The 11,977-nt window shown below is 51.8% G+C and overlaps 2 protein-coding genes across 8 annotated transcripts in view; both read right to left on the minus strand.

Moving 5' to 3' along the window:
* AP2M1 (adaptor related protein complex 2 subunit mu 1) overlaps nt 1–7,469 on the minus strand; it is a 31,263-nt gene extending 23,794 nt beyond the window's left edge. The window contains exon 1 of one of the 2 annotated variants that reach the window (XM_026070841.1): nt 7,397–7,469. The gene's annotated coding sequence lies outside the window, so the exon portion shown is untranslated. Of the gene's footprint in view, nt 1–4,534; nt 4,635–7,396 lie in introns of those variants that run through there. The other variant, XM_026070842.1, reaches the window with a different exon arrangement.
* Nucleotides 7,470–8,388: 919 nt separating this feature from the next.
* The window catches only part of DVL3 (dishevelled segment polarity protein 3), a 35,299-nt gene continuing 31,710 nt past the window's right edge, over nt 8,389–11,977 (minus strand). For 4 of the 6 annotated variants that reach the window (XM_026070916.1, XM_026070914.1, XM_026070921.1 and 1 more), the window contains 3 exons: nt 11,203–11,415; nt 10,498–10,896; nt 8,389–10,057 (listed from right to left, as the gene is read on the minus strand). In XM_026070916.1, coding sequence (XP_025926701.1) covers nt 10,026–10,057; nt 10,498–10,896; nt 11,203–11,415 — 644 coding nt within the window. In that variant the 3' untranslated portion in view covers nt 8,389–10,025. Of the gene's footprint in view, nt 10,058–10,301; nt 10,897–11,202; nt 11,416–11,977 lie in introns of those variants that run through there. The other 2 variants (XM_026070920.1, XM_026070915.1) reach the window with 1 other exon arrangement.

An 11,977-nucleotide genomic window follows, 5' to 3' on the forward strand; every position in this document is an offset into this window, starting at 1 on the left:
GGAATGAAAGAGGTCTCAACTGCACACGATACACAATTATAACCAGGCTTCCCCACTTTGCTCAACTTCTTCAGTCCAACATCTTGAAAAGTTCCAAAGGGCAAAAGCATCAACATCATCAACTCAACTTACAGCAAACTGGGTTTGGTGCAACAAAGCCATACCTTCACCCGGCTCACTTTGATTATGGTTAACGGAAAAACTATTCTCCAACCAGTAACAGCTAAACTTTTCCAACATACAGGAACCAAGGATGTCTGTGGCAGGAAGTTCAGGGAAGACATACAACATTCCAGTCTTCTGATCAAGCTCAGCATTATGCCCCTCCCAGACATAAGATTAGAATGACCACACTCCCTGCCCCATTAGAGAGTTACTTCCACCAGCTAATCAGAGCATGTTCACACATATGGGAAATTCAAGAGGTGGAATGACTAGCCCAAGGATATATGAACAGATGATAAGAAAGCTACACAAAGGAAAGCATGCAAGAGAAAGTTGCTTAAAGCTTAGCAAAACAGAATGGCTCTTTAAAAAGACAATGGCTCTCCTTGAAGCAAAGGGAGTGAAAATAAGCCTTCTTTGTTTTGACCATCTCCTTTGTGTTTCAGTACAAGTTTCACACTCACTTATTTCAACTATTTCAAGGTTACACTGCAACTAGAAAGAGGTTTTAAGTGGTGCAGTTCAGACTTGGTATGATCTTCCACATCTTTTGTAATAATGGTTTTCTTCCCTTTTCAGATGGGCTTTGAAAAATGAAACACACCCTCATGCTTGCAATGGTTAAGAACTGCAGGAACATAGCTCAGATAAATTTGAGACTGACATTCAGTGACTCATGGCTGTTGGAATCAGAAGGCCCAGAATAAGAAATCCACCACAGGAGATGGTTCATCTGCTGGCCGTGCATAAGCAACATGACTCAGAAAGCTTCCCAGTAACAGTATTGCTCAATCAGCTTTCAATGACTCATTCTGCTTCTCTCCACAATCAATCTTTTCTAGGGAGCTTGCCCTACACTGTTTTCGAGCTTCCTCAGGCTAATAGCTCACCGCAAGATACAGTTTGAGAGAGGAGCCTGAAGCTGCTTCCATCGTTTATTATTAAGTGACTGGAAACCAAGGTGAGTCTAGCTGAAGCCTCTGGGTGAATGGCCCATCAACTGCCTTTTCGGAGCTTTGCAACTCAGCTTCTTCTGTTTCACAAGCCTGAACATATGGCAACCTATTCTACACTGCTAGCTATAGTCTTATTTTCTAGATATAGTGTGGATGGATTTATTCTAGCTAATGTTCAGAAAAGACCCATAATAAATACGGAATTAGCACCAGTTAGTGACTAATCATCTTAATTTAGGAAGACCCATCCTCTGGTAACAGACCCTTAGTTCTTCAAACAGCTTTCTACTAGGGTAGCAGTGACACTCAACATCCAAATGCTGCTCCAACAAATACTTCTGGTCAGTAGACTTCCTATTCTGCTACAGAGTACTTACACTCTGTTACTGCTATTTCAACCCATAAATAGGATGCAAGAGTATCCTGAATGACATCACAGACAGACCACATACTGACACATGCCTCCAAACCCACTGGGAGCTAAGGCTACATTGAAATGCCATTCCAGGATGTAAGGAAGGGCTGAACTGAAACACTCAAGTGAAAAGGACAGCACTAAAATACACTTTAAGACTAACTTTGCAGCGGTCACTAAGACAGACAGGTACAGAGAAGAGCATGTACAAGAAAATGCTGGGGTGCAGATTTGAATACATTTCAGCAGTTACATAACTGAAAAGCAGCAGGATTAGCTAGACCTACAGTGACTGGCACACGAGAAAGTCAGAGATGCAGTAAAAGCATAGTATCAAAACCAGCTTTTGACTGCTGATCCTAACATGCACATGAAATGCTCCATTTATAAGGTCTGACCTAAACCCAGGTTTTCCTTTGAAAGCTGCCAGATTTTGCCCTTAGGGATCCACACTGTACCACACATTTGGAATGCGAGTGTGCAATCAGAAGCACCAGCTCAGTGCAGCAGTCTCCTGTTGCTGCACTGTCAGTAGCTTCACATCTTCTGGGATGCACCAAGCAGCTGAGCTGGGAGCTGCCTAGCAAGACAGTGCATCACTAACCCTGTATTTAGCAGAGTTTCAGTAATTCCCTCCTGTAGTAAGGAAGGAGTCCAGCCCACTTCCATTGCCTCTTCTCGGATTTTGACCTAGAACAGCTGTAGAAAAAGTAAATGATATACAGCATGGAGCTTTCTCAGACTAAGCAACACAGATATAAGAAAGGGACCGTCAATCATAGCTTGTTCCCTCTTCCCAGGGAACACAGGCTTTGGCAAAGAATGCACAGGCTGAGCTGCTGTCTCTCCAAGGGCAGAGATGAAGCTTCAATATCTGCAGCAACTCTTCCAGAAGCACCACATGAAAAGGATGGACTGTCAGGTCTTGTCTTGTGCTTTAGCCTCCCATGTTCTCTCTTCAGAGAACTAGTATCATGCCAATAACAAAACACTTTAGTACTGAACTGATCTTTCAGTTAGGGTATGAAGGACAAAGTCAAACTCTAGTCCAAGTCCCAGATGTATACAGACATTCAAACAAGTGACTTTCTACATCAATGCCCCATATCCCAAAGTCTTTTAAGTGACACCACATAGACTACTAATCCTATCCCACACCAGCAGGAACAGCAGTAATTTCAACTTATACCACACAGACTTTAGAATACAGTTGTCTGCTCTTCTAACTGTATTTGCACAGCTGAGCACAATACCCCCCCCACACACACACCCCTCTGAAAATGCTCAAAAAAATATCTGCTCAAATCCACTCCTCAGGAAAAACAACGAATTAGTCAGTTTTCTATAGGGGTATAAGGCAACATGCCTGAAGTAACAACAGCTTCACATCCAGGCACAAGACGCTTGTTCTAGTCCTAAAAGAATGAGGTACTGTCTGGAAGGAACATGTCATTAGCAATGTGCCTACAGCCTAATGTTACTGGAGCCACCCTAAGCTTTGAACGTATGTTGGCATTTTTGCCCTGGGAAAGAGCAAATTCGTCTGTATCCTCACAGGCCCATTTCTCAGAGTTTCCCTTCAGCACAGAGAACAAGTACTGAACTCTGGAGCCTGGTCTGCCTGCTATTATGTCAGGTCTGTTTAGCAAGACCTGCGTTCCCTCCTCCAAGGCACAGCGATAACACAGCAGCTCAAGAATAAGTGCTCAGGAACAACCTGACAGCAGGGACAGAAGTTCTTCTACTGCCCCTAACCATATAACTACAGTTTCACATTACTATCTAGCACCAATAGTCTCAGGATTTGGCAAGCACTGGTACCGTTATGACAGGGCAGGGTGCGTTTGTCCATTCATCTTCAACTGTGCCTTTAGGACAAACAATATCATACAGAGTCAGGTGTGCAGATGTTGCTCTTACTACAGAAATACCTCTCCAGAGTAGCAGTCTAGTAGTCTACAGGTGGTCAAAATAAGTATGTTACATGGTCTGCCTAGCTACCCTTCCACTCAGGTATCGGCAGAGCCAGCAACTGAAGCTTTACAAACAGACCCAAAGGGACTTCCGCTCATCTGTGGACAAAGGCATTTAGGTGACAGCCCCACTGTGAGACAAGTTGCTAGCTTCATCCAGTTTCCTTTGCCATCAAGTAGAGGAGGTGAATAAATACAAGATGATCCACAGTAACCACCAGTCCCAGAGAGTCTCAGTTTTCTTGCTCCCATTAAGGGGCTAGAAGCTTTCCACAGCACAGACATTGCTTAGCTTGAATGAAAACTAGAATACTTATTTCTCTAATCTGCACAGCACATCTAGGAAACAACAATCACAAGTCAGTTAATAAGCTGGTGTAAAGCAACCAACCTATTTAGTAGTCTATTAAAAGAAAGTTTGAATTCAGACTTAACAGTAAGACAGACTTCTGTGCATTAATGAGCTTATCCAACTAAGCAGTTCAAGGTACATTAGCTGCTTGAGCTCTCATCCAGGAGGAAACCAGGAAAGGTACTGCCCCTCTGCCTCAGGGGACTGAAGGCCAAGTCACCAACTGTAACAATTTCTGCATTCCAGAAGTATGATCTTGGAAAAGTGACAACAGTTGAAGAGAGAGGGGGATTAGTCAGGCTGCTCTGACAAGCTGGAGTTATTTTAGTAAACTAGTCTTTTCAGGCTAGCACAAACCATTATCAAATCAAAAGGCTTAAGGCTTATAATGCTGTCATCACACCACCAGCTAATCCAAGCCCTAAGCTTTGCTTAGAGAGCTGCATTAGCCACTTTCCAGGAGGCCACGGACTGCGGTTGGTTTTAAACAAGAGTAGCTGCAATCATTTCATCCCGGTGAAGACAGGCAGCATAATTTAATTAAGAGGCACACCATGAGCTAAACAGCTACCAAGATAAACCCAGCGGTTTCAGAGAAGCTGTTCCTATTTTAAACCCAATCCCATAAATCTCCACAGCCAGTGGGCAGAAGAGAAACCCACTCAACTCTTACCAGGCTCTCCTCCTACAGTCTACTTCTATGTGACGTACTGCACACAACCAGCCTAGCGGATAACAGGAGATGAACACTGACACAGGGGAAGATGGCAAGCTCCCTTCTTCCTGTAAGGCATCAGAGAAATAGCCTTTAACACATCTCTCCACCTTACAATGAGCCCAACTTTATCCTAGTTTTGTTCCAAGGCACTTTTAAATTCAGTTTGAAGCAACTGCTGGACTGCTCACTCTTGAGCTAGAGCCCTGAACAGTGCCTTGCATTCTATTCATATTCTAACAGAAAAGGTTACAGACAGGGACCGCGGTTTGAATAAGAGCTTGTATTCTGCAGATCACTAATGGCCTAGGTGCCCCAGCTTGCCAGTATCTCTTGCTACTGTGACTTTGGAACAGATAACTGCATTTCACACCCCGTGCCTCAGCCTGCAAGCTTTCAGCCAAGCTGCCAACCTCCTGCCGAGATCAAAATAAAATATGGCTTGCTAGTAACTTTTGATTCTGCTGGCAAGCAGCTCTGTGGAGACTGACCCAGGGGGTCCTGCTGGACAACAAGTTGACCATGAGTCAGCAATGTGCCCTTGTGGCCAAGAAGGCCAATCGTATCCTGGGCTGCATTAGGCAGAGCATTGCCAGCAGGTCAAGGGAGGCGATCCTTCCCCCCTACTCAGCCCTGGTGAGGCTGCATCTGGAGAACTGTGTCCAGTTCTGGGCTCCCCAATACAAGAGAGACATGGAGTTACTGGAGCAAGTCCAGTGGAGGGCTACTAAGATAAGGGACTGGAACATCTCTCATATGAGGAAAGGCTGAGAGAGCTGGGACTGTTCAGCCTGGAGAAGAGAAGACTGAGGGGGAATCTTATCAATATGTATAAATATCTGAAAGGAAGATGTAAAGAGGATGGGGCGGGGGGTTGGACTAGATGATCTTCAGAGGTCCCTTCCAACCTCAACCATTCTGTGACTCTGTAGGTCATCTACTAAAGGAAAAAAAACAGGCTGTACTATACAGACCTACTATATTTTGGCACCCTGGGCTGTACTTCTGTCTGCCCTTCAGTTAACCCTAAGAACATACATAACATACACTAGTGGTCTTCAGCAATATAAGCTTAGAACACTGGTGCAAGACATTCTGTGCTGCACAAGAGAGTCTTGTCTCATTGCTGCATCAAGAAGTGATAAAGCTAAGAAAAAGTTTAACTAGGGTCAAAGGAAGTTTCTATACAAAGCATGTTTTGTTCAGTGATCATCCCCATTTCATTAAGAAGATGAGACACTCATCCAGTCAGCAGAGTGCATTTCCAGTCATCCGTGTTTCAAAGAATTCAAGATGCAACCCTTCACAGCCTCAAGACTCAATTCTTAAAAAGCTAGAGATGTGCTGCCTTGGAGGTGAGAATTTGGCCATAATACCCTTCAAAGATATCTGAAATGGTCTCTTCTTGGAGGAAAGGATGGACAGTTTGCAGCCTAAAGAATGCCAGGTATCCTTGTCACTAGAGGTCAGTAACATGGCATTCCCAACAGAGGGGAAGTGATGCTTTCCTTCCGGCAGGGAAAATATGGAAATAGGCAGTTTGGCAGCATCTCACCAGATGAGATACTGTCCCTACAAGCAAAACTGACAGGAACAAGTCTAGCATTTACTACCAATTAGAATAGTAACTATAGCTCTCATAGCATTCAAGGAAACATTCCCTAACAAAACACCACTACATGAACCTATATTCAATTAGAAATTCATGATATCTAGACTTTTGAGCCACAATCCAGGTTCACCTGTCTGGGAAAGTTCCAGGCTCAGATTTTAGCAGCCTAAGGCTAAAACTTGATAGCAGCTTTGTCATACTAAAGCAAGGGAAAAAAAACAAAAACAAAAACACACAGATCATGAAACCTTACAGCTTATAGAGAGAAGGCTAGATCAAACAAGATTCATTTCCTAGTGAGGAGTCAACTGCATTGCATGATAAACAGAGGCTGCATTTCCTGTAGCTTTACAGACTCCAGAAATCAAGACCAAGGAAGAAAGGAAGTGGAAATGCATTTAGAAAAGCTGTTGGATGAGGGCCATTTCAAGCCTCAGAACAAGCAGTTTAGCATCAGCAGAGCTACGTTCTGCCTCAGCAGGTTTTCCAGAGGAAGCTAGAGGGTGCAATCCACGACCTACCTAATTCACGTTCATATCAGTAGCACAGATAACTCATTTTAAGGGAAGTTCCTGCCTGATCCGACTGCAAGACCTTTGCTCGGGCTGACCCAGCGCGGCGGTGCAGACCTTCCCCCGACGCCCTGTGCCGCTCAGGTCTCGCCTCTGCCCCCACCCTCGCCCGATCTCCAGCAGCACCACGGACACGGAGCCGCCACGACGGGTGTTCCGGACGGAGCACTAATTAACCCAGGCGGCTAATAACCCCCCTCCCCGAAAGCAACACGCGAGCAGACGCCAGAGCAGGGCCAGCTCCAGCCGGCGGCAAGGCTAGGGGCCACGCCGGGAGAAGGCCCAGCACCCGCTCGCAGTGGGCTGAGGCGCAGTCCTCCCGGGAGAGCCCGCTTCCCCTCTCACCGCCCCGCCGGCTGCGGGCGGGACCCCGGGGCGGCCCAGGGACCCCCCGAGGGCGGCCGCCGGGGGGGCCTCGCCCTGACAGGACACCCCCAGGCCTGTCAGCGCCGCGCCGCGCCCGCCGGGGGAGGCCCGCAGACCCCCGCCCACGGCGGGCGCTGAGGGAGCCGCCACCCGCGACGGCTCGGCCCCAGGGGAGAGGCGAGCCCCGCCGCCCTCGGAAGCCGCCCCGCGGGAGAACTGGGCCGCGCGCCCCCGGCGCGGAGAGGGAAGGACCGCGCGGCGGCGCCTCACCTGCCGCCGCCCGCCGCCGCTCACTGCCCAGCGCCCAAGATGGCGGCCACCGCCCCCCCTTCGCCGCGCCGCCGCCGCGCATGCGCCGCTGCGGGGAGGCGGGGCGCGGGCGGTGCTCCGCATCCCGCCGGCCCGCTCGGCGAGAGACGCGCGTGGAGCTTGCTGGGAGTTGTGGTCCCTCGTCGCGGTGCGTGCCGGGAGTTGTAGTCCTACGGCGCGGCGTGAGCTGGGAGTTGTAGTTCCGGGAGGTGCAGAGCTACCGTGCCCACGCGTGGGGCTGTGCGGGCCCGACGGCAGCCCCTCCACCCCGGGGGGGGACTCGAAGCGCGGGGCCTTCCCTCCCCCCAGCGTGGCCTGTGCAATCAGGGCCCTCAGCCCACTGCCCTCAGCTGTCCCTCGTGCCCTGGCTCACAGGGGGCTGGGGACACCCATGGGACACGGCCTGTGGGGAAAGGCAGGTGCACCCGGCCTACCCTGAGCTATGGGGGCTGCCGCCTTCCCATCATCCATCCGCGCCATCCCCTCTCGCAGGCTGCACGTGTGGGCACCCCCGCGGCAGCTCGTCCTCTCCCTGCCCTCTCCCCTTCATCGCGCCACAGGTGAAGCGATGCTGTGCAAAGCGGCCAGTCTGAGCCCACTTCCAGACCTGCCCAGGTCCCACTGATTTTCTCCCCTGCATGCATGCACTGCCCATCTCTCTTCCTTGGAGGTCCAAAGAATAATTTTTCATCTTTCTTTTTCATCACTCCTGTGATCTCTCAGCCCTTGCACCAGCAAGCAGCAGCAGGAGGTTGGGACAGGCGCAGCTTAAGTCACAGCAGGTCTCGATACCCCGGGAAGAGTCAATTAGAAAACAAAGAGGCTCAGGCCCAGGTTGCCCCCTTGATGCCCAGAGCTTGCTGCCAAGCGAAACACAGGAAGAGAGAAAAGAAGAGGGGGCTGAAAAAAAAAAAACCAACGCAAGGCAGGAGTCCAATAAAACTATGTTTATAAATAAAAACAAGAAGACTGGTTTTGTTTTTATAAAATCCAGCGGGCAGGGCAGGGCAGGGCAGGGCAGTGAGCAGTGGTCAGGGGAGGATGCTGGGTGGCATTACAAGAGGCAGGAGAGAGGGGACAGGTGGCAGCTTGCCAGCACCAAGATCAGGGGACAGGAAGATGGCAGAGACTGGGCACTGGGCAAACTGGCACCAGCAGGCACAGGGAGAGGAGAGGCTTTAGGGAGTCACAGGGAGATGAACTGGTGGCACATAGGAGCTGGCGGAGGGGGCGCAGGCACAGCGCAGACCCCAGAGGAGCAAAATACATTTCATCTCCAAAATATAAAAACTTCAAACATAAGAAAGGCCAAAGGAGGCAACACTGTTGCAGAGAAAGCCGTGGTCGGCAATAGGAGAGGGCGCCAGGGCGCCAGCACCAACGGGAGCAGGGTCGAGCGCATCTGTACTGTACCGTGCTCAGCCCCGGGCACTGGGGGAGGGGCTGCCCCCCACCCCCACCCAAGGCACATCTCCTTCCCCCTCCACTCTTGGAGAGGGGAAGAAAGGCTCCACAGGCCCCAAAGACGAAGAAAAAACAGCAGAAAGCATCGGAGCAAACGGACTCAACTGCCATTGCAATCCTCTATGGGCACTGGGCCCAGGGCTCTGCGTTCAACACCACAGTCCTGGGCTGCAGCCTGAATTCGCAGAAGTTTGCGTCTCCTCGGGGAGCCGTTCACACCCAGGCCGGAGCGGGGCAGGCCCAGTGCCACAGCTTTCTGGGCCCAGAGGCCCTTCCCTCCCCCAGGCGGGCCAGCAGAGCTCGTCCTGCGGGGCAGAGGGTGAGGCAGGCCAGCAAACACAGGAGACCTCCACTTTCCCCAAAAGCATGAAGCGAACCCTCCCTCACCCTCTAGCTCTGTCCAGGCCACCCACACAGCAGCATTGACCTTGGGAGGTGTCAGAGTGCTGAGCGGCAGCATGGCAGAGCAGGAGGGGGAAGGCGCCAGCTGCGGACACGGGCCCGGGGCGAGGGACAGCCCCTACACAGGAGACAGGCAGCAAGGTGTGCTAGGCAGAAGGGCAAAGAGCAGGGTGAGCGCCAAGGGCATGGCAGGGGCCTCTGTGCTCCCTTTGGCACAGCAAGCGGAGCTCTGCCCTTACATTCACCCCCATGCACACCACACCCCCCAGGGCAGCTGCAGGGCCCTGGCTGCGTGTGTTTAGGCACCCAGCACCAGTTGGGGCTAGATGCAGGAGGAACAGACCCCATCTCAAGCCTTGCTGTCAGGGCAGCGGGAAGGAGGGTTCTGCCACGGGGCAGTGCCAGGCTCAGAACTGGCCCAAGGGGGGCAAGGGGAGGGAGGCAAATGGGAAGTGGCACCATCTCTCCACTCCCCAGAGGCACTGAAGCCCTGGAACATTCATGCGTTAGCCAAAAGGCAATTACACTTGCTTGGATTTAAACAGATATAAGGCCAGAGCTGGGCCCTGCTCCCCTCTCAGTGCTGTGGAAAGGGCAGGGTGTCTTCCGCTAGGGGGAGAAAAGAAGACATCTTCAGCGCCATGCGTGCCCAGCGCCCTTGGAGCTCCATGTCCTCCTGTGGGGCCACGCCACGCTCCAGCTCTCCCCCCTGGGGGCGGCAGGCTCAGAGAAAGTCAAACACCCCGTAATTCTTTGCTGCTTGATAGAAGAAACACAAAAGGGTGAAAAGAAAGAAGAGATGTTTAGGGCGGAAGGACTGCGGCAGCAGCGACACACGGGCAAGCAGCACAGGGCGCTGGGATGGATGCGGATTAATGGGGTTAGAGAGGACGGCAGGAGGGAATTACCATTGGCAATACACAAGTCTGGTGGCGGGCTGGGCTGGCAGGGCTCAGCGGGCCTGCCAGGCCCCTCCACCCCGCTCGAGGAGGGATTAGAATCAAGGTTTAGTTCCATTTATTTTTTTTCCCTTTTTTTTCTTTTAGTTATCAAGACCAAAAAAAAAAGACCCATAAAAAACAAGGGGTGAAGCTGGGGCTGGTCCTAGGAGACAAATGACAGGGATGGAAGGGGGAAGGAGGGGCAGCAGACAGACAGGGGACGGGCGCTTCACATTACATCCACAAAGAACTCACTGGGGTTGCCCATGGCCATTCGGAAGGACTGTCTACTGGCTGTCAGTTCTGGGGGCACAGAGGCCAGGTCACGGCCCGGCGGCGCCCCGGGGGGCCCCATGGCTGAAGGCGGTGGAGGCATCAGCAACATGGGGGGGCTGAAGAGAGGGGGGAGGCCGGGCGGCCCGTACGACTGCTGGCTGTGGTGGCTGCGGATACTGTGAGCCAGGGAGTGCTGGCTGCGCTGGCTGTGCTGGCTGGCAGGCACCGAGCGCTCGCTGGCTGCGCGCTCACGCCGCATGCTGCTCCGGGTGGTGTGGTCCGACTCGCTCCCGCTGCCACCTGACTTGGACTCCCCGGTCTTCTCTCTCTCCTTCCTCCTCTCGCTGCCACTGCGATTGGAACCACTGCTCCGGCTCCCTGCAAAACACACAGGGCAAGGTTCAGCGACACATCAGACAAGCCAGAAGAAAGGTTCCTCCACCCCACACCAAGACAGGACTACAGCACACTGCAGCACAGCCACCAGCCTGCACAGTCCATGGTCTCAGTCTCCTTTCAACTCTAATCCCGTAACACTTGTGGGATTCATCTAAATGAAAGCTTTAATTTGGCTCCCCCATGCACAGGGCCTTGCCTAAGGGATCAGCTTGCTCCTGCTGCTTCCCCCTAGTGAACAGGGCACCTGTCCAGCTCTGCAGGCACATTTGGCTCCCTTTCACTCACCTTCGCTGTGCTGGCTGCCTGCACTGCCCCCTCCATAGCTGTAGCCTGGGTCAGGGAAGCCGGGGTGGGGGTTGTACGGATGAGGTGGTGGATACTGATATGGGAAAGCCATAGGCCAGGGTGCAGCTCCCGGGTGTGGGAGCGGAGCCAAAGTGTCCTGATCAGAGGCACCGCTGGAGCCATCATGATCATGAAGAGACAGGTTAGCCATGTCTGCAGGAAAGTAGAGAACAATGGTTAATCCAAGCGGAAAGACAGCCACGCGTGACAAAGCAGCTTCATGTCCACCCTTGTTGATAGGGCAATGATGGGGTACACAGGAGATGAGAGAAGCTGGCACCCTCCCTGTTAAACGGTACGGCCAACTGTGCTGGCTGCCTGGAGAGCAGCCAGGCTGCGTGACTCAGAGCTGTCACTCTGAGACAGAAACAAGCACAGAGGGAAAGGACCACATCAGAGCTAGAGCTTGCCTCGCAAATTAGTCTCCCCCATCCTCCTTATCTGAGCAGAACCCAGTTGTCAGAGCATCACTCCCTTGCCAGCAGTGAAAGCTTAGAGCCTGGAGCCAAATACAGTCAGAAAAGGCTAAAATTCTGCTTTGGCTGCCCAGGGGAAAAGACTGTGGCACATGACAGTGTCAACAATGCTCCCAAATTCGCAGCCCCAGCAAGCATGACAAGGGAGCTGGGATATTTTTCATCGCTCTCTAAAGAGGTCTGTAGAACAAGGGGCCAAGCCTGACAGCAATGGCTGTGGCTCCGTCCCCAGCTGTCAG

Source organism: Apteryx rowi, unplaced genomic scaffold (genome assembly GCF_003343035.1).
Source record: "Apteryx rowi isolate R43461 unplaced genomic scaffold, aptRow1 scaffold_32, whole genome shotgun sequence".
In the NCBI taxonomy this organism is placed as follows: Eukaryota; Metazoa; Chordata; class Aves; order Apterygiformes; family Apterygidae; genus Apteryx; species Apteryx rowi.